General features: G+C 46.2%; 1 protein-coding gene across 3 annotated transcripts in view; it reads left to right on the top strand.

The window, feature by feature from the left end:
- dus3l (dihydrouridine synthase 3-like (S. cerevisiae)) overlaps positions 1–21,676 on the top strand; it is a 61,785-nt gene that overhangs the window by 28,405 nt on the left and 11,704 nt on the right. Inside the window, exons 5-15 of one of the 3 annotated variants that reach the window (XM_034160613.1) lie at positions 3,817–3,923; positions 4,794–4,883; positions 5,000–5,041; positions 5,201–5,353; positions 5,453–5,569; positions 6,036–6,101; positions 6,378–6,488; positions 7,857–7,953; positions 18,852–18,927; positions 19,770–19,958; positions 20,138–20,266. In XM_034160613.1, the coding sequence (XP_034016504.1) occupies positions 3,817–3,923; positions 4,794–4,883; positions 5,000–5,041; positions 5,201–5,353; positions 5,453–5,569; positions 6,036–6,101; positions 6,378–6,488; positions 7,857–7,953; positions 18,852–18,927; positions 19,770–19,958; positions 20,138–20,266 (1,177 nt within the window). Of the gene's footprint in view, positions 1–3,816; positions 4,104–4,793; positions 4,884–4,999; positions 5,042–5,200; positions 5,354–5,452; positions 5,570–6,035; positions 6,102–6,377; positions 6,489–7,856; positions 7,954–18,851; positions 18,928–19,769; positions 19,959–20,137; positions 20,267–21,676 lie in introns of all 3 variants that reach the window. The other 2 variants (XM_034160612.1, XM_034160611.1) reach the window with 2 other exon arrangements.

Raw genomic sequence — 21,676 nt, 5'->3', positions numbered from 1 at the left:
TGTTGAAGACTGCTCAATTGAACTCACCCTTTGATGAAGGTTACTCCTGTATTGAACTCACCCTGTGATGAAGCTTACTCCTGTGTTGAATTCACCTTGCACCAAAAGACTATTCTTCAGTTTTTATCTTCTTTGAATTAATAAATTGCTGTTCTTGATCTTCTGTCTTCTTGTTTGGCTGACCTGCTATTGGGGTTCAATTTAGTCTGTCCCTACACTCAACCGTAACAGAATGGACCCACCAAACCTAAACCCCGCAGGCAGCTTGCCCAGTCCAATCTCTTTCAAGATTTTCGTTGAACAATTTCAACTCTGTTATAATTCCTTCCATGGCTTTAAGAAAAAGAGGACCAAGAGTGAGTGGCTGGATAAAGCTCAAAATATGGTGAAAGCCCATCCATGGGCTGTGGAACTTCTGCCAGAGCTATCTTCTGTGGAAAGAGTGTTAAAAAGGGATAAACCCCCGGACTGGGCTCTAGATCCCTTACCATACTTGAGTGGTTTAGACTGCCAGGAGTCCCACACCACACAACACGCTGTTGTTCTGTCATCCTCCTCAACGACACCGCCGTCTTTGCAGTGGATGGCCCCAGCTGCTAGTGGTGACTTAGTTAGGGCCCCACGGCCAGAGAAGAGTATCCACATCAAGAGAGACCTCTGTAACTCCTATGTAGGGACGGAGAACACTCTTACCAGCACCACCAAAGACATTGAGATGGATCCTGAGCCAGTCGTGGAAGTAATCCTAGTGGGGCAAGCTGCCTCATCACCTGATGACTCCCCTGCTTTGTTTGATCTTGTCCAGCTGCAGCGACTGATCTCTTCTGCCCAGAACATCCTATCAATGGATTTGGTATCTTGTGCCATGAGACAGCCACTCTGCGTCAGCTTGTATCTAAACTCCAGTCACTGTGCTTCGGAACGGATCCAGTAACCATAGCTCTTTTTGGTTCCACTCTCCGTTCAACTATAGACATCCTTCAAACAGCTACTGCCCAGCCTGCCGCCCCACAGTCCGGCTCACCTGAGTTGGGGTCTTGTCCCAGATCTTCATTGCCTCCAGGGTCCCTGGCCAGTCCACAGCTGGCCCTTTGTCTGCCCCTCGATCCAGCAGTTCCAGCCATCCTCCCTGGGTCTTCCCTCTCTCCAGAGGCCCTCCATGGCTTAGATGGGGCCCGAACAAAGGGGAACAACGGCCGATCTGCATCCAGTGATGAGTCTCAGTCAGTAGTGGCAGCCACTGCTATCCTACCTGTGGCAGGGCAGAGCAAGGAGGGGCAGGCTGACCTTCCGCTGGAGTCATCCTCTGACCTCTGGGTGGGGGATGTTTGCCTAACCAGCTGTGAGTTTTCTTGCAGTTCGTTCAGTGAGCACCCCAAGGAAGATCTCGAAGAGACACTGCCTTCTCTCCCTGACTCAGTTTTTCATCAGTCGCCTCTGTGAATCCAGGACAGTTACCGTCTTCATCAATGAACGTCAGCCGGCCTGCATCATTGTCTACAAACTCCAGCCAGTGGTGCAACAATGTTAAGGTGTCTTTTGGTGGTGCTGACAATGGTTGTTATACCAATGTGGTATTGTCTCAAGTTCAGTCATGCTCACTCCTATCTTGCAGTTCCTCTAAGTCCAAGGGTGGGAAGGGGTTTCTGTCCTCTCATAGCCAGACCAGTTCACCCAGGGTTGGCAGGCCTTTCCTGCCCGAGTGTAATCCTGTTCATTCCTCCTCTGGTTTTCAAACCAATTCATCCCTGTTAGGCAAGCCTTTCCTGCCTGCGTGTAATCCTGCTAGTTTGTCCCCTGGTTTCCAGACCAGTTCATCCCTGTTAGGCAGGCCTTTCCTACCCGGGCATAATCCTATTCATTTCTTCCCGGGTTCCCAGACCACTCTTGGGTCTCTAGCTCCTGGTTTTCAGACCAGTCCCTTGTCTCTAAGTCCTGGTCTTCTTTCCCCTGGTTCCCAGACCAGTTCCGGGATTTTACCTCCTGATTTCAAGCCCTGTCCTGGTTTTTTGTCCTCTGGTTTCTGGACCGGTCCTAGATTTTCATCCCCTGGTCTCCAGACTAATCCCAGTTTTCAAACCAGTACGCCCCTGTTTGGCAGGCCTTTCCTGCTGGGGCATGATTCATTTGGGTTGTCTCCCGGTTTTCAAACAAGTACAGCCCCGTTTGGCGGGCCTTTCCTGCCCAGTGGTTGTCAGGGGTTGTTGTCCTGCGGTCCTCTGGGTGGGTCTCCCTGGTTGAGTCGGTGTCCCTCCTTGGGTCCTGCCCCCTCCTCCCGCGCTGTTTCTTTTTCGGTGTTTGGGGTTTTTCTTGGTTTCCCATTTTGGGGCCCCCATGTTTGTCTCCTGCCCCGGGTGTTTCTGGCATAGTCAGTACTGTTGTGGTTCTGTCAGTGTTGGGGTTTTAGTCTCTTGTCTTCTCTTTGTCACTTTTTCTCACATCTGTCCCCAGCTCCTATCTACTCTTATTTCTGCACTCATCTCCTTATGTCCTCACAGTTGATCCCAAAGTATCTACTCATATCTTCTTTCAGCTCTTGTCTCCTTGTTAGGTCATCACATCTTGTCTTTTCACCTTTATCTTGTCAAGTAGTAGTCTCTGCCTTTGTCTCGCTATTTCCTTCAGTTTCTAGCAATGTCTGGCTATCTGCTGCCGTCTGGTGTTCCTTTTTATTATCTTCAGTTTCAGGTAATATCTGTTTACTGCCATCTGGTGTTCTCTTAAATTCTTTACACATCAGTCTCTAATTAAGTGCACCTGCTTGAGTGTCCACCTGCAACAATTAAGGCTGGCTATATATCGTGACTCCTGTTTGGCCTTAGTTGTGGGTCCATTGCATGTATGCATTTTTTAATGTTGCTGGGTCACTGGAATACATTTCCTCTTGTGAGTACTCTGAATTCACCCTGCATTTTTGGAAGTCCTGCTTTTGACTGGTATTTCCTCAGTGCTCTCCCCCTTCAAGGAGGAGGCTGTTTTTCCCTCAGTTTTCCAGCCTCCTTGCTATTTTTGTATTTTGCATTTATCTTTTACATAAGGAGGAAGTTGATGTTGATTTGGGACATTCTCCGTAGTATGTTAAGTTTCCCTTTTTAGATTGTGGACTTTATGCTCTCCTTTGGTGAAGAAGATATGCCTCACAACTGTCACTGTTTTTGAAGACTGCTCAATTGAACTCACCCTTTGATGAAGGTTACTCCTGTGTTGAATTCACCTTGCACCAAAAGACTGTTCTTCAGTTTTTATCTTCTGTGAATTAATAAATTGCTGTTCTTGATCTTCTGTCATCTTGTTTGGCTGACCTGCTATTGGGGTTCACTTTAGTCTGTCCCTACGCCCAACTGTAACATCCAGAGCTTTTTTCCTGTTTTTGTAATTGGAAAAAATTTCAATCATTTTGAAAAGCTTGTGGAGTTAAAAGGTGCATAGGTATGGCAAGAAAGCCATTGCCCACTGCTGACACAAAACGTCACAATACATACACACACACACACACACACACATAGGGCTCGACAACAGAGAACCAGATGAAACCATGTGATTTCACTGATTAACACCTCTTTAAGCAGATGGAATCAGTAAATCAGTGAAATCACCTGGTAGGGTAGGTGGTTGCAAAGAAAAGCTGCACCCTCTCGGTCATTCCTGGAATGTGTTGAAGACCTCTGGTCTAGAATGATGGCATGTTTTCATTTGGATTCTTGAGTAAAGAACCATGAAGTACCGGGGTTAAATGGTGGCACCAATGGGTATCAGAGGGTTTGTGCTGTCTGAATTTGTTAAAATTAAGTCCTTTGACATACAATGTTTCTGCAGCAACAGTATCTGCGGATCCTTCAGGAGAAGAGCATTGCGTGTCTGCTGAAGCAGAAACCCAGCTAACAGGAGAAGAGCATCACGTGTCTACTGAAGCAGAAACACACGTACCAGGAGAAGAGCATCGCGTGTCTACTGAAGCAGAAACACACGTACCAGGAGAAGAGGATCACATGTCTACTGAAGCAGAAGCACACGTACCAGGAGAAGAGGATCGCGTGTCTGCTGAAGCAGAAACACACATACCAGGAGTAGAGCATTGCGTGTCTACTGAAGCAGAAACACAGGTACCACAATGTCTTCTGTACGCAGCCAGTTTTGATGTTTTCTACACGTACTTGACGTTTTCACATATTCCCAGTTGTTCCGGTGTTGCGGACCGAACTGTCTGCCCCTAAAAATTGGTATGCCCTGCTTCCACTGTGTATACGTAATTTCAGAGCTGAACCGCTCATCTGAGACAGTCTGTTCACCCAAAGCGATCAAATGGATTAATGGGATTATTAACCATCAGATCACAAGGTAAAACCTCTTAAATCATTCGAAAGTCAATTTATGCAGAAACGAGGCTGTTTTAAGCAGAAACGAGGCAAAACATTCTAACGCTCTAAAATGACCGAAGTGCAGTGAACACATCAGCTAGCAGCTTGTGTAGTCTCCGTGCTCTGATCACTTCCTCCCTCTTTTATGATGAAATCATGCTGAATTTGTGTGGAAATGATTTTTGTGCAAAAGCTTCAGATATCTGTAGCTGAGATAGATGATGACTGGAGTGCAGTTTTAAGCAGAAACAAGGTGATAATCCGTGAACCGTGGCTAATGTCGCATGCGCAGTGAAGGCAGGGCGGGCCAATTTTTAGGGGACACCGTTTGATCAGCAACACCAGGTTTCAAATTGACAGTCACCTGATGAAGGTATTTAAAGGAAGATGCATTGAATAAGTGTTTTGACTGGTTTGATTTGTGATTGGTTACAGGCCAGCCCAGAGACACAGACTTTAGTGAAGACAGTTGGTCCACTGACCGATGCAGATGTCATTAAGTTGCGTCCTTGTGAAAAAAAGCAGGTATAGCTTGATTAAAGCTCCAGCATCCTACTTTTTGTGCTCAAGTCCACATAAAGTTAATGTTAATGGTGTGTGGATTTATGTATGGAGAGTGATTTTCTTAGTCTCTGTTCAAGGTGGACTTTCAAGACAAGTTGTACCTCGCTCCTCTCACAACTGTAAGTACCCCCATACTAAAATAGGTAGTGGAGTTAGCTGTAGATGAGTTATTGTTTGAGGTTAAGTCTTGACTCATCAGATTCCGTGTGATGCTTAATAAGTCTGTTTTAATAAAAAGTGTTATATTAAATGTTGAACCTTAAATGTGATCCCTTCAGGTTGGAAATTTACCTTTCCGCCGCATATGCAAACGCTTTGGCGCGGACATCACTTGTGGGGAAATGGCTATGTGCACAAACCTGCTGCGGGGGCAAAAGTCAGAGTGGGCGCTCTTAAAGAGGCACGAAAGCGAAGACCTTTTCGGGGTCCAGGTGATGTCACTATGAGGACTGATGGAGCTGAACAAAACTTTTTTTTTTTTTTTTTCTTTTGAGATATGTGCAGTTCTCAAGTTGAAATTGTGTGTCCAGGTGGAGGGCTGTTTCCCCGACACCATGACGAGGTGTGCTGAACTTATAAACAACAATACTGATGTTGACTTTGTGGACATCAATGCTGGATGCCCCATCGATCTTGTTTACCAAAAGGTATACTGGTACTCATCTCAGCAGGCAGCCTTATTTAGGACTGTTTGATTATGGTAGAAATCATAATTCCAATTACTTATTGACTTTAAAAATATCCTGCATTTATTGGGTATTGACTTTGGACAAAGTAGATTGAGTAAGCTAGAGTTTGAATGGTTATAACTGGGAGAAAAAAAAGTCCCCACTCCCTTCAGGACAATCATCAATTAAGTTATTTTCATAGTCATTGAAAGCCAAAATTGAATTCAGTGGGTCACAAAGCCTGAGTCTCTTTGAGATAAAGTTCCAAATTGTTCATATTTTTGTAAATGAAGCAGTGTAACATGAGCAGACATGATACTAATAACTTTATATATTAATGGTTTATTTGATGTTCTAAAGCACAGTCTGCCAGAAGACAAGTATTAAACATCACTATTACTGTGTGTCTAATGGTCTTTTTTTTTTTTTTTTTTTTTGTCTTCAGGGTGGAGGATGTAGCTTGATGACACGTAGCAAAAAGTTCAAACAAATAGTCAACGGTATGAATTATGTAAGTTGACATTTTCTGTATAATGTGGTAGTTTTTCAGTGTAAGTGATCAGAATGTTTCACTGTGCTGGATATCCTGTTTGTATTTAAGAATACATCAATAATTAGAGTCAGTGACAAAAATATTAGCTTGGGTTCCCTGGCAATTCTTTTGCACATATACTTCTGTTTAGAATCGATAAGCCTGTATACATTTTGTTGGACTGTGTTAAATTGTTTTTTTAAATACACAAATTTTCAATCTGATTGAAAACAGATTTTTTTTTTTTACCCATAGGTCCTTGATGTCCCACTTACAGTCAAGATGCGCACTGGTGTTTACGCAGACTGTAACCAAGCGCATAAACTTATTCCAGAAATGAAGACTTGGGGTCTGTCTCTGATCACAGTAAGTGTAACAGCAGTTGACATGCAAATAAAAGTGCAATATTTTTACCATCCTGGTGAGTTAATTTCAACCAATGGAGTATTACATCAGTTTTGTTTTTATTGCCCATTATGTTGTCATATGTTGCTCATTTGTCTTTCTGCACATGTGGACAAATTCTTGTGAACCTGTTGACTCTGTAACAATACACTGTACACACTTAATACTTGTATTCAGTTCAAACGCCACGCCAGTCACATTTGTCCATGTAATGTGGAATTGCGTTGGGGAGGGCATCTGGTATAAAACTTGTGCCAAATCTACATGCAGATTCACCTTGGATCTGCTGTGGCGACCCAGAGTGTAAACAAGGCAACAGCCAAAGGTCCTTAACTTTTACTCATTCGGCAGAAGATGAGCTGATTAAATTTTGGGGAAGTTTGTCCTTAAATGTGTTATTGAGGATGGCGGGACATCGGGCAGTTCCAATGCCCGTTGAGAATGTTTGGTCTTTCATCCACCGGGAATTCTCAAAAATGGTGATTGATGTTGATCAAAAGCATTGTATTTATTTAGAACCCCAATTTCAATGAAGTTGGGATGTTGTGTAAAATGTAAATAAAAACAGAATTACAATGATTTGCAAATCGTCTTCAACCTATATTCAGTTGGATACACCACAACGACAAGATATTTAATGTTCAAACTGATAAACTTTATTGTTTTTGTGTGAATGTTTGCTCATTTTGAGATGCCTGCAACACGTTTCAAAAAAGCTGAGACAGTGGTATGTTTACCACTGTGTTACATCACCTTTCCTTCTAACAACACTCAATAAGCATTGGGGGTTGGAGTTTGGCTACAAGTCAATCCATAAAAAAACCTATAATTACCACGCAAGAAATCGAAACAAATTGTGGTTTTGGGGGGCAGTGTCATCATAACTATGCTCTTAATTAACTGGCAACTGTTTTTTGTGATATGGAGCAGGAAATGCAGTTTACAAGAAACCAGACCCCTCTCCTCTTTTTTTTTTTTTTTTTGAAATGAAATTTGTGACTCCATGATTCATTCATGTCTAATGAAATATACTGATACTTTTAAAAGTCTACATTTGCTTCTGGTGTGTTTGGGTTTTTTTTTTTTTTTTTTTCCCATTCGTATGTCCCTTCGGTTGTGACTTGGGGTCGCCACAGCAGATCCCACGTGGATCTGCATGTTGATTTGGCACAAGTTTTACACAGGATGCCCTTCCTGGTGCAGCTCCACATTAAATGGAGAAATGTGACAAGGGTGGGGTTTGAACCGGGAATCTTCCGCACTGAGTTTTAATGTGTGTTCAGTGTGAAAGTGAGACAACAAATTCCTGATGTTATGGTTTTCTTGCAGCTGCACGGCCGATCCAGGGAGCAGCGCTACACCAAGTTAGCAGACTGGGACTACATCAGCACCTGCTCCAAGCTAGCGAGCCCCATCCCTCTTTTTGGTATCCAGATTTGTAAAGATTGCAACTGTATACAGTGCATCTGCAAAGTGTTCACAGCATGTCACTTTTTCCATATTTTGTTAAGTTACAGCCTTATTCCAAAGTGGAGTAAATTCATTTTTTTCCCTCAAAATTCTACTGAAATGCACCATAATATGACAACATGAAAAGGTTTGTTTGTTTTGTTTTTTGCAGATTTATTAAAAATTAAAAAACAAAGAGATCACATGTACATAAGTATTCACACCCTTTGCTCAGTACTTTGTTGATGCACCTTTGGCAGCAATTACAGCTTCAAGTCTTCGTGAGTATGATGCCACAAGCTTGGTGCACCTATCTTTGGGCAGTTGCTCATTCCTCTTTGCAGCACCTCTCAGGCTTCATCAGGTTGAATGGGGAGCGTCGGTGCACAGCCATTTTCAGATCTCCAGAGATGTTCAATCAGATTCAGGTCTGGGCTCTGGCTGGGACACTCAAGGACATTCACAGAGTTGTCCTGAAGACACTCCTTTGATATCTTGACTGTGTGCGGAGGGTCGTTGTCCTGCTGAAAGATGAACCATCACCCCAGTCTGAGGTCAAGAGCGCTCTGGAGCCGGTTTTCAACCAGGGTGTCTCTGTTCATTGCTGCATTCATCCTTCCCTCAATCCTGACTAGTCTCCCAGTTCCTGCTGCTAAAAACATCCTCACAGCATGATGCTGCCACCACCATGCTTCACTGTAGAGACGGTGCCTGGTTTCCTCCAAACATGATGCCTGCCATTCATGCGAAAGAGCTCAATCTTTGTCTCTTCAGACCAGAGAATTTTGATTCTCATGGTCTGAGTCCTTCAGGTGCCTTTTGGGAAACTCCAACTGGACTGCCATGTGCCTTTTACTAAGGAGTGGCTTCCGTCTGCCCACTTTGCATACAGGCCTGGTTGGTAGATTGCTGCAGAGATGGTTGTCCTTCTGGAAGGTTCTCATCTCTCCAGAGATGAATGCTGGCACTCTGACAGAGTGACTATCGGGTTCTTGGTCACCTCCCTGACTAAGGCCCTTCTCCCCCGATCACTCAGTTTAGACAGGCGGCCAGCTCTAAGAAGACTACTGGTGATCAGAAGAAGAGCCTTTATTGTCATTGAGTTTGTGGATATATGAAAAGTCAGTAAGGTATATATTATATTCCAATTCTAAGGTGGAACTATGCCAGTATACAAAGGTATATCTAAAAAGGAAGAATAAAATAGGAGAGTAGAAAAGAGTAGAGTAGAGCCACTTAGGTACCTGGTCTTGAGAACCAGGGATGGTTGACAAGTTGACACTATATATATATATATATATATATATATATACGAGGGCTGTCCGTAAAGTATAGGTCCTTTTTATTTTTTTCAAAAACTATATGGATTTCATTCATATGTTTTTACGTCAGACATGCTTGAACCCTCGTGCGCATGCGTGAGTTTTTCCATGCCTGTCGGTGACGTCATTCGCCTGTGAGCACTCCTTGTGGGAGGAGTCGTCCAGCCCCTCGTCGGAATTCCTTTGTCTGAGAAGTTGCTGAGAGACTGGCGCTTTGTTTGATCAAAATTTTTTCTAAACCTGTGAGACACATCGAAGTGGACATGGTTCGAAAAATTAAGCTGGTTTTCAGTGAAAATTTTAACAGCTGATGAGAGATTTTGAGGTGATTCTGTCACTTTAAGGACTTCCCACGGAGCGAGACGTCGCTCAGCGCTCTCAGGCAGCGTCATCAGCCTGTTTCAAGCTTAAAACCTCCACATTTCAGGCTCTATTGATCCAGGACGTTGTGAGAGAACAGAGAAGTTTCAGAAGAAGTCGGTTTCAGCATTTTATCCGGATATTCCACTGTTAAAGGAGATTTTTTTAATGAAAGACGTGCGGATGGGTCAGCGCGTCGGGACGCAGCCGACGCGGCGCTGCGGCACAGGAAAAACACCTCCGTGTTGATAACCATTTGTTAAAATCCAGTTGGCTTTTGATGGCTTTCAGTGGAGTGAGTATATGAGAAATTGTTTATCAGCTGGAGATGTTCCAACTTGTCCTCAAGGCTTCCAACAGAGGTGTTTTTCCTGTGGCGGAGCGTCGCGGCGACTGCGAGCTGACGCTGCAATCCACCCGCACGTCTTTCATTAAAAAAATCTCCTTTAACAGTGGAATATCCGGATAAAATGCTGAAACCGACTTCTTCTGAAACTTCTCTGTTCTCTCATGACGTCCTGGATCAACAGAGCCTGAAATGTGGAGGTTTTAAGCTTGAAACAGGCTGATGACGCTGCCTGAGAGCGCTGCACGACGTCTCGCACTGTGAAAAGTCCTTAAAGCGACAGAATCACCTCAAAATCTCTCATCAGCTGATAAAATTTTCACTGAAGACCAGCTTAATTTTTCGAACCATGTCCACTTCGATGTGTCTCACAGGTTTAGAAAAAATTTTGATCTAACAAAGCGCCAGTCTCTCAGCAACTTCTCAGACAAAGGAATTCCGACGAGGGGCTGGACGACTCCTCCCACAAGGAGTGCTCACAGGCGAATGACGTCACCGACAGGCGTGGAAAAACTCACGCATGCGCACAAGGGTTCAAGCATGTCTGACGTAAAAACATATGAATGAAATCCACATAGTTTTTGAAAAAAATAAAAAGGACCTATACTTTACGGACAGACCTCGTGTATATATATATATATATATATATATATATATATATATGTATATATATATGTATATATGTATATATATATGTATATATGTATATATATATGTATATATGTATGTATATATATATGTATATATATATGTATGTATATATATATGTATATATATATGTATGTATATATATATGTATATATATATGTATGTATATATGTATATATATATATATGTATATATATATATATATGTATGTATATATGTATATATATATGTATATATGTATATATATATGTATATGTATATATATATGTATATGTATATATGTATATGTATATATGTATATGTATATATGTATATATATATGTATATGTATATGTATATATATGTATATATTTATATATGTATATATATGTATATGTATATATACAAAAATATAAACGCAACACTTTTGGTTTTGCTCCCATTTTGTATGAGATGAACTCAAAGATCTAAAACTTTTTCCACATACACAATATCACCATTTCCCTCAAATATTGTTCACAAACCAGTCTAAATCTGTGATAGTGAGCACTTCTCCTTTGCTGAGATAATCCATCCCACCTCACAGGTGTGCCATATCAAGATGCTGATTAGACACCATGATTAGTGCACAGGTGTGCCTTAGACTGCCCACAATAAAAGGCCACTCTGAAAGGTGCAGTTTTGTTTCATTGGGGGGGGATACCAGTCAGTATCTGGTGTGACCACCATTTGCCTCATGTAGTGCAACACATCTCCTTTGCATCATCCGTGAAGCGAACACCTCTCCAACGTGCCAAACGCCAGCGAATGTGAGCATTTGCCTACTCAAGTCGGATACAACGACGAACTGGAGTCAGGTCGAGACCCCGATGAGGACGATGAGCATGCAGATGAGCTTCCCTGAGACGGTTTCTGACAGTTTGTGCAGAAATTCTTTGGTTATGCAAACGAATTGTTTCAGCAGCTGTCCGAGTGGCTGGTCTCAGACGATCTTGGAGGTGAACATGCTGGATGTGGAGGTCCTGGGCTGGTGTGGTTACACGTGGTCTGCGGTTGTGAGGCTGGTTGGATGTACTGCCAAATTCTCTGAAACACCTTTGGAGACAGCTTATGGTAGAGACATGAACATTCAATACACGAGCAACAGCTCTGGTTGACATTCCTGCTGTCAGCATGCCAATTGCACGCTCCCTCAAATCTTGCGACATCTGTGACATTGTGCTGTGTGATAAAACTGCACCTTTCAGAGTGGCCTTTTATTGTGAGCAGTCTAAGGCACACCTGTGCACTAATCATGGTGTCTAATCAGCATCTTGATATGGCACACCTGTGAGGTGGGATGGATTATCTCAGCAAAGGCGAAGTGCTCACTATCACAGATTTAGACTAGTTTGTGAACAATATTTGAGGGAAATGGTGATATTGTGTATGTGGAAAAAGTTTTAGATCTTTGAGTTCATCTCATACAAAATGGGAGCAAAACCAAAAGTGTTGCGTTTATATTTTTGTTGAGTATATATATATGTATGTATATGTATATATATATGTATATATACACACAATGAAATTTGTCCTCTGCATTTAGCCCGTCCTAGTTGCAGTTTGACAGTCCAACCACGAGGAGCAGTGGGCTGCCACAGTCCGGCACCCGGGGACCAACTTCAGATGGAGAGACGCTGCATTGGTCAAGGGCAGAGAAAGGAGCAAACTCTAAATAAGCATTTTTTTGATTGTTGGAGGACATCGGAGTGCCCAGAGGAAACCCACGCAGACACAGGGGAGAACATGCAAACTCCACATAGAAAGGGCAGGAAGCGATTCCACGACTTTCTTTCTCTGAGGCACCAGACCATCAAAGCAGCAGAAATGTTTCTGTATTCTTCGCCAGATTTTTACCTCGCGATAATCCTGTCTCTGTGGTTTACAGACAATTCCTTTGACTTCATGCTTGGTTTGTGCTCTGACATGCACTGTCAACTGTGAGACCTTGTTGTGTGGGCCGCCAGAAGAGGAGGTACTGCTGGCCCACCACCAGAGGGCGCCCTGCCTGAAGTGCGGGCTTCAGGCACGAGAGGGCGCAGTCGCCTCACAGGAGCAGCCAGGGTGACAGCTGTCAGGCATCACCTGCAACAGCTGTTACCCATCATCTGATCAGCAGGGGAATATCAGCAGGACGACGCCTCCACCTCTTTGCCGAGATATCGTTCTACCTGGAAGGTAACGTACCTCAGCTAACTGTTTGACAGTATTCATTATAACTTTGTGCGTTTTTTCGTGGACTACTTTTCCAACGAGAGGTGGAGGTAGCTTTCCTGTTATACGGATTCCTGGGTGCAAACGCGCCCTCATTTAATTGCTTTTTGTTCCTCGCTAGCAGTACCAGGTCCGACACGCGGAGGCAGTGGCCACCTGGGAGTTCGGGACTTGGCGGCTCCAGTATTCCCGGGGTCTGGTGGCGGAGAAAATCGTGTGGTTCCGGTTCTGCTTTGGACAGGCGTCTCCTATCTTCGAGCCTGCCCACACGACACCTTTGTAAATTGACTTTTGTCTATTGTTGTAATCTGTTGTATTTGTTGTGCACATTCACAACAGTAAAGTGTTGTTATTTGACCTACTCCATTGTCCGTTCATTTGCGCCCCCTGTTGTGGGTCCGTGTACCTACACTTTCCCAACAAGATATCTCGGCCAATGTCATGGATCCCGAGGGGTGTCAACCGGCTGTTGAACGGCCAATGGAAGAACAGGGCGCACAGGCGTCCGCAGGAGGAATGATCGGTGAGTTGCAGCGGATCCTCACCGCTTTCACGGCTTGGTTGGATTTAATGACCGAGCAGAACGTCCTCCTTAACCGCAGGGTGGAGGCTCTCGCCGCGCAGGTGGAAGCGCGCCCTCAGGGCGCTGCTGCGGCTCTCCCTCCTGTCGACCCTGTGCGTAACAGTGACGTTCCACAGGTCGTTCAACGCCCCCTCCCACCTTCCCCGGAAGCATACATAAGCCCTCCAGAGCCGTACAGAGGTTGTGTGGAGACGTGCGCGGACTTCCTTATGCAGTGTTCGCTCATCTTCGCACAACGTCCTGTCATGTACACGACTGATGCCAGCAAGATAGCTTATGTAATAAACCTGCTTCGCGGTGAGGCACACGCTTGGGCTACAGCGCTCTGGGAGCAGAATTCACGGCTCCTTCAGACATATGATGGGTTTGTGAGGGAGTTCAGAACAGTGTTCGATCACCCAAATAGAGGAGAGACCGCTTCAGCCGTGCTGCTGTCAATGAGACAGGGGCGCCGGAGCGCAGCTGCCTATGCAGTCGACTTCCGCATCACGGCTGCGAGGTCCGGCTGGAATAGCACTGCCCTCCGCGCCGCCTTCGTAAACGGACTGTCATTGGTCCTAAAGGAGCACCTGGTGGCCAAGGACGAACCGCGGGATTTAGATGGGCTTATCGATCTCGTTATACGATTAGACAATCGGTTAGAAGAACGGCGTCGGGAACGAGACGAAGGGCATGGCCGGGCACGCGCCGTCCCTCTCCCTTCCGGTTCCGACCGCGTTCCGCCCTCCCCATGCTCCACGGCCCCTACGCTCCGTGTGGTTACAGCTCCCTCTGCTGACGAAGCTATGGACACGAGCAGGGCCACATTTAGGGCACCAGATAGACAGAGGAGGCTGACCCGCGGAGCGTGTTTTGTTTGTGGCTCGATAGAGCATCAGGTAAGAGACTGCCCCGAGCGGTTAAACACCAACGCCCGCCCCTGTCTCGGCCGAGACATTCACGTGGGACACACCCACATTGCCACACGACTCCCGGTTACAATCCTTTATGAGGATTTAACCCTGAAGGCCCCAGCACTGGTGGACACGGGTTCTGAAGGGAATCTGTTAGACAGCAGATGGGCCAGGGAGATAGGGCTCCCTCTGGTGGCGCTTACCTCGCCGGTGCAGGTGCGGGCACTAGATGGCTCCCTACTCCCTCCAATCACATATAAGACACCACCAGTAACTCTGGTGGTGTCAGGAAATCACCGGGAGGAGATCGAGTTTTTTGTGACTCCTGCTACCTCCCGCGTGATTCTAGGGTTCCCCTGGATGTTGAAACACAATCCCCGGATCGATTGGCCGTCCGGGGTAGTGGTTCAGTGGAGCGAGCAGGCTAAGGAGGAGGTCAGAGTCCCGCCCAATCTAGGGACGGTGCCGGTGGAGTACCACGACCTTGTAGATGTGTTCAGTAAGGATCTGGCGCTCACCCTTCCCCCCCACCGTCCGTACGATTGTGCCATTGATTTGGTTCCAGGCGTTGAGTTCCCGTCCAGCAGGCTGTACAACCTCTCACGACCTGAGCGCGAATCAATGGAGACCTACATCCGGGACTCTTTAGCCGCCGGGTTGATCCGGAATTCCACCTCCCCGATGGGTGCAGGTTTCTTTTTTGTGGGTAAAAGATGGCGGACTTCGTCCATGCATTGATTATAGGGGACTGAACGAAATCACGGTTCGTAATCGATACCCGTTGCCCCTGTTGGATTCAGTGTTCACAGCCCTGCATGGAGCCCAAATATTCACTAAGCTAGATCTTAGAAATGCGTATCACCTGGTTCGGATCCAGAAGGGAGACGAGTGGAAGACGGCATTCAACACCCCGTTAGGTCACTTTGAGTACCTGGTCATGCCGTTCGGCCTCACAAACGCCCCCGCGATGTTCCAAGCATTAGTTAATGATGTCTTGCAGGATTTCCTGCACCGATTCGTCTTCGCATATCTAGACGATATACTCATCTTTTCTCCGGATCCTGAGACTCATGTCCGGCATGTACGTCAGGTCCTGCAGCGGTTGTTGGAGAACCGGCTGTTTGTGAAGGGCGAGAAGTGTGAGTTTCACCGCACAGCTTTGTCCTTCCTGGGGTTTATCATCTCCCCCAACTCCGTCGCTCCTGATCCGGCCAAGGTTGCGGCGGTGAGAGACTGGCCCCAACCCACTAGCCGTAGGAAGCTGCAACAGTTCCTCGGCTTTGCAAATTTCTACAGGAGGTTCATTAAGGGCTACAGTCAGGTAGTTAGCCCCCTGACAGCCCTGACCTCACCAAAAGTCCCCTTCACCTGGTCGGATCGTTGCGATGCCGTGTTCAAGGAGTTGAAACGGCGCTTCTCGTCTGCACCCGTTCTGGTGCAGCCCGATCCTAGTCGCCAGTTAGTGGTTGAAGTGGACGCCTCGGACTCAGGGATAGGAGCTGTGCTTTCCCAGAGCGGGAAGACCGATAAGGTCCTTCACCCGTGTGCCTATTTTTCCCGCAGGTTGCCCCCGGCTGAACGGAACTATGATGTCGGCAATCGAGAACTCCTTGCGGTGAAAGAGGCTCTTGAAGAGTGGAGACATCTGTTGGAGGGAACGTCCGTGCCATTCACGGTTTTCACTGACCACCGGAACCTGGAGTATATCAGGACCGCCAAGCGGCTGAACCCCAGGCAAGCCCGCTGGTCACTGTTCTTCGGCCGTTTTGACTTCCGGATCACCTACCGTCCCGGGACCAAGAACCAGAGATCGGATGCCTTGTCCCAGGTACATGAAGATGAAGTCAAAGCGGAGTTGTCGGATCCACCGGAACCCATCATCCCGGAGTCCACTATCGTGGCCACCCTCACCTGGGACGTAGAGAGAACCGTCCGGGAGGCCCTGGCACGAAACCCGGACCCCGGAACTGGGCCGAAGAACAAACTATACGTCCCACCAGAAGCTAGGGCTGCAGTCCTGGACTTCTGTCACGGCTCCAAGCTCTCCTGTCATCCAGGGGTGCGAAGAACCGTGGCAGTTGTCCGGCAGCGCTTCTGGTGGGCGTCCCTAGAGGCCGACGTCCGGGATTATATCCAGGCCTGCACCACCTGCGCCAGGGGCAAGGCTGACCATCGCAGGGCACCAGGCCTACTCCAGCCGCTGCCTGTGCCTCATCGCCCCTGGTCCCACATCGGCCTGGATTTTGTCACGGGCCTCCCGCCGTCCCAGTGCAACACCACCATCCTCACGATAGTGGACCGGTTCTCCAAGGCGGCCCACTTCGTGGCCCTCCCGAAGCTCCCAACAGCCCAGGAGACAGCGGACCTCCTGGTCCACCACGTCGTCCGGCTGCATGGGATTCCAACAGACATCGTCTCCGATCGCGGTCCCCAGTTCTCCTCGCAAGTCTGGAGGAGCTTCTGCCGGGAACTGGGGGCCACGGTGAGTCTCTCGTCCGGGTACCACCCTCAGACCAACGGGCAAGCAGAACGGGTAAACCAGGAGGTGGAACAGGCTTTGCACTGCGTGACTGCCGCGCACCCGGCGGCCTGGAGTACCCATTTGGCCTGGATCGAGTACGCTCATAACAGCCAGGTGTCTTCAGCCACCGGCCTCTCCCCTTTTGAGGTATGTCTGGGGTATCAGCCCCCGTTGTTTCCGGTGGTTGAGGGAGAGGTCGGTGTGCCCTCGGTCCAGGCCCACCTACGGAAGTGCCGTCGGGTGTGGCGTGCCGCCCGTTCTGCTTTGCTAAAGGCCCGGACGAGGGCAAAAGCTCATGCAGACCGTCGGCGGGCCCCGGCCCTTGAGTATCGGCCAGGGCAGGAGGTGTGGTTATCCACAAAGGACATTCCCCTCAAGGTGGACTCCCCCAAGCTACAGGACCGTTACATCGGCCCATTTAAGATCCTTAAGGTCATCAGTCCAGCCGCGGTGAGGCTTCAGCTTCCGGCCTCACTGCGGATCCATCCTGTGTTTCATGTGTCCCGGATAAAACCACATCACACCTCACCCCTCTGTACTCCGGGTCCGGCACCGCCTCCTGCCCGGATCATCGATGGCGAGCCGGCTTGGACTGTACGCCGGCTTTTGGATGTCCGTAGGATGGGCCGGGGCTTCCAGTATTTGGTGGACTGGGAGGGGTACGGCCCCGAAGAACGCTCCTGGGTGAAGAGGAGCTTCATCCTGGACCCGGCCCTCCTGGCCGATTTCTACCGCCGCCACCCGGACAAGCCTGGTCGGGCGCCAGGAGGCGCCCGTTGAGGGGGGGGTCCTGTTGTGTGGGCCGCCAGAAGAGGAGGTACTGCTGGCCCACCACCAGAGGGCGCCCTGCCTGAAGTGCGGGCTTCAGGCACGAGAGGGCGCAGTCACCTCACAGGAGCAGCCAGGGTGACAGCTGTCACGCATCACCTGCAACAGCTGTTACCCATCATCTGATCAGCAGGAGAATATCAGCAGGACAACGCCTCCACCTCTTTGCCGAGATATCATTCTACCTGAAAGGTAACGTACCTCAGCTAACTGTTCGACAGTATTCATTATAACTTTGTGCGTTTTTTCGTGGACTACTTTTCAAACGAGAGGTGGAGGTAGCTTTCCTGTTATACGGATTCCTGGGTGCAAACGCGCCCTCATTTAATTGCTTTTTGTTCCTCGCCAGCAGTACCAGGTCCGACACGCGGAGGCAGTGGCCACCTGGGAGTTCGGGACTTGGCGGCTCCAGTATTCCCGGGGTCTGGTGGCGGAGAAAATCGTGTGGTTCCGGTTCTGCTTTGGACAGGCGTCTCCTATCTTCGAGCCTGCCCACACGACACCTTTGTAAATTGACTTTTGTCTATTGTTGTAATCTGTTGTATTTGTTGTGCACATTCACAACAGTAAAGTGTTGTTATTTGACCTACTCCATTGTCCGTTCATTTGCGCCCCCTGTTGTGGGTCCGTGTACCTACACTTTCCCAACAGACCTTATATGTAGACAGGTGTGTGCCTTTCCAGATCATGTCCAATCAACTGAATTTACTCCAGGTGGACTTCAATTAAGCTGTCGAAACATCTCAAGGATGATCAGTGGAAACAGGATGCACCTGACCTCAATTTTGAGCTTCATGGCAAAGGCTGTGAATACTTGTAATTACGTGGCATTTTTTATTTTTAATAAATTTGCAAAAATCTCAAAACTTTTCAAATTGTCATTATGGGGTGTTGTGTGTAGAATTTTGAGGGGAAAAAATTAATTTTATCCATTTTGGAATAACTAAATGTGGAAAAAGTGAAGCATTGTGAATACTTTACAGATACACTATAACATGCAGATAGCTGCAGAATACTAGTTATGAGATGATTTACATCAAAAGCAAAAACGGCTCAATTTATTCAGCTCGGTGTTCTCACAGGTGTAAGGTCATGCACACACTGTAGAAAAGTAATATGGTGACCTGTTTTGACTGCTGCAGGTAATGGAGATATTCTGTCCTATGAAGATGCCATGAAGGCAAGAGAGACCGGAGTTTCTGGTATTATGATTGCAAGGTTGGTTTCAAACAGAATTCCCCATATGAATGATGACAGACTTTTTTTTTTTTTTTAATCACTCATGGTTAGTGGGTGTGTGAAGCCATTTTTTGTTAACCAGCTGTTTACTTTTTAAATAATAATGACAGCAGAAACTAATCAAATGACCCAGATCAAACGTTTACATACCCTGGTGACTTTGGCCTGATAACATTCACACAAGTTGACACAAATGGCTTTGAATGGCTAATGGAAAAATAGGCTGCATGGTCAAGTCACCAGAAGAAAGCCAGTATAAAAATCTTTAAGGTGCACACCACAAGGTTCAGTTTTTCTGCAAAAAATCCACTGTTTAATTCTGCATATGTTGTTTTCTGTTGCTTAAACAGCCTCAGATAACATTTGCACATTTATTTATCCATCTTGCTTATTTGTGGAATTTACAGGTCCTTATAGTAAGTAACAGCACATGCTGTGGTGTGCACATGTTGTTAAACTCATCCCCAGGTAAATGCTATGTTACAAATTGAGTTCCACATACAGGAAGAAAAAGTGCGGCTTATACGCTTAAAATCTGGTACAGATAAATATAGCCTATGTCCACCTTCAGCCATCAGCATTGTGTACATCTTGTATGGAGCATCACACTGAATTTTCAAAAGACAAAACTATAGAAAGTTCCAGATATAATTATATAAAATGAAAAGGAATTATGGTTGCGTATTTATGGAATATTATTGTTGTGCCAATCTTTATTTGTGAGCCATGAAGTTAGAGGATGATGTATCATTCATAATGTGATTAATAGGAATTTAGCTGATAGTTTCCATGTCTGATTTATGTTGTTCCAATCCTGGCAGGGGTGCTCTTTATAAGCCCTGGATCTTCACTGAAATAAAAGAGAGGAGGCACTGGGACATCTCATCCAGTGAGCGACTGGACATACTCAGAGATTTCACCAACTTCGGCCTGGAGCACTGGGGTTCTGACACGTATGGTCTGGGGACAACCCGCAAGTTTTTGCTGCAGTGGCTCTCGTTTACATGCAGGTGGGTTACAAGCAAAGCTTGTAGCATGTTGAAGGTGGATTTTTTTTTTTCTCTCTCTCTCTCTCTCTGCTTGAAATACTTCATGCATTGTTCAGTGCTTTATCTGTTGCCACTGAATACAGAAACGTGAAAATTGAGGTTTATTTTTTATTTCATTCTCTTTATCACTCCTTTCCCAGATATATTCCGGTGGGTCTGCTGGAGCGAGTGCCTCAGAAGATCAACGAGCGACCCCCATACTATTTGGGCAGAAACTATCTGGAAGTACTGATGGCTAGTCAAAATGTTGAGGACTGGATCAAGATTAGGTGAGCAGCAAACCTTTGTACAACCCCAGTTCCAATGAAGTTGGGACGTTGTATGAAATGTAAATAAAAACAGAATACTGAATTGCAAATCCTCTTCAACCTACATTCAGTTGAATACACCACAAAGACAAGGTATTTAATGTTCAAACTGATAGACTTTTTTTGTTTTTGTGCAAATATTTGCTCATTTTGAAATCGATGCCTGCAACACATTTCAAAAAAGCTGGGATGGGGCAACAAAAGACTGGGAAAGTTGATGAATGCTTAAAGAGCACCTTTTTGCAACATTCCACAGGTGAACAGCTTAATTGGAAACAGGTGAGTGTTATGATTGGGTATAAAAGGAGCATCCCCAAAAGGCTCAGCTGTTCACAAGCAAAGATGGTGTGAGGATCACCGCTTTGTGAACAACTGCATGAAAAAATAGTCCAACAGTTTAAGAACAGTTTCTCTCAATGTTCAATAAGGGATTCCATCATCTACAGTCCATAAAATAATCAGAAGATTCAGAGAATCTGGAGAAATTTCTACACGTAAGCAGCAAGGCTGAAAACCAACATGGAATGCCCGTGACCTCCGATCCCTCAGGCGGCACTGCATTAAATACCAACATTGTGTCAAGGTTCTTACCACATGGGCTCAGGAACACTAAAGAAAACCGTTGTCAGTTAACACAATTCGTTGCTACATCTACAAGTGCACGTTAAAACTCTACCATGCAAAGCGAAAGCCATACATCAACATCCAGAAACACCGCCACCTTCTCTGGGCTTGAGCTCATTTGAAATGGACAGACGCAAAGTGGAAAAGTGTGCTGTGGTCTAATGAGTCCACATTTCAGATTGTTTTTGGAAAACATGGACGTTGTGTCCTCCGGACAAAAGAGGAAACAGACCACCCAGATTGTTACCAGCGCAAAGTTCAAAAGCCAGCATCTGTGATGGTATGGGGGTGTGTTAGTGCCCATGGCATGGGCAGTTTACACATCTGTGATGGCACAATCAATACTGAACGGTACATCCAGGTTTTGGAGCAACACATGCTGCCATCCAAGCAACGTCTTTTTCAGGGACGTCCCTGCTTATTTCAGTAAGACAATGCCAAGCCACATTTTGCACGTGTTACAACAGCGTGGCTTCGTAGTAAAAGAGTGTGGGTACTAGACTGGCCTGCCTGCAATCCAGACCTGTCGCCAATTGAAAATATGTGGCGCATTATGAAGCGCAAAATACGACAACCTAGACCCCCAACTGTTGAACAACTGAAGTCATACATCAAGCAAGAATGGGAAAGAATTCCACCTACAATCCCTGGCAATAATTATGGAATCACCGGCCTCGGAGGATGTTCATTCAGTTGTTTAATTTTGTAGAAAAAAAGCAGATCACAGACATGACACAAAACTAAAGT

The sequence above is a fragment of the Thalassophryne amazonica genome, chromosome 20 (assembly GCF_902500255.1).
Source record: "Thalassophryne amazonica chromosome 20, fThaAma1.1, whole genome shotgun sequence".
Taxonomy (NCBI): domain Eukaryota; kingdom Metazoa; phylum Chordata; class Actinopteri; order Batrachoidiformes; family Batrachoididae; genus Thalassophryne; species Thalassophryne amazonica.
This window is presented reverse-complemented; position numbering and strand designations above follow the sequence as displayed.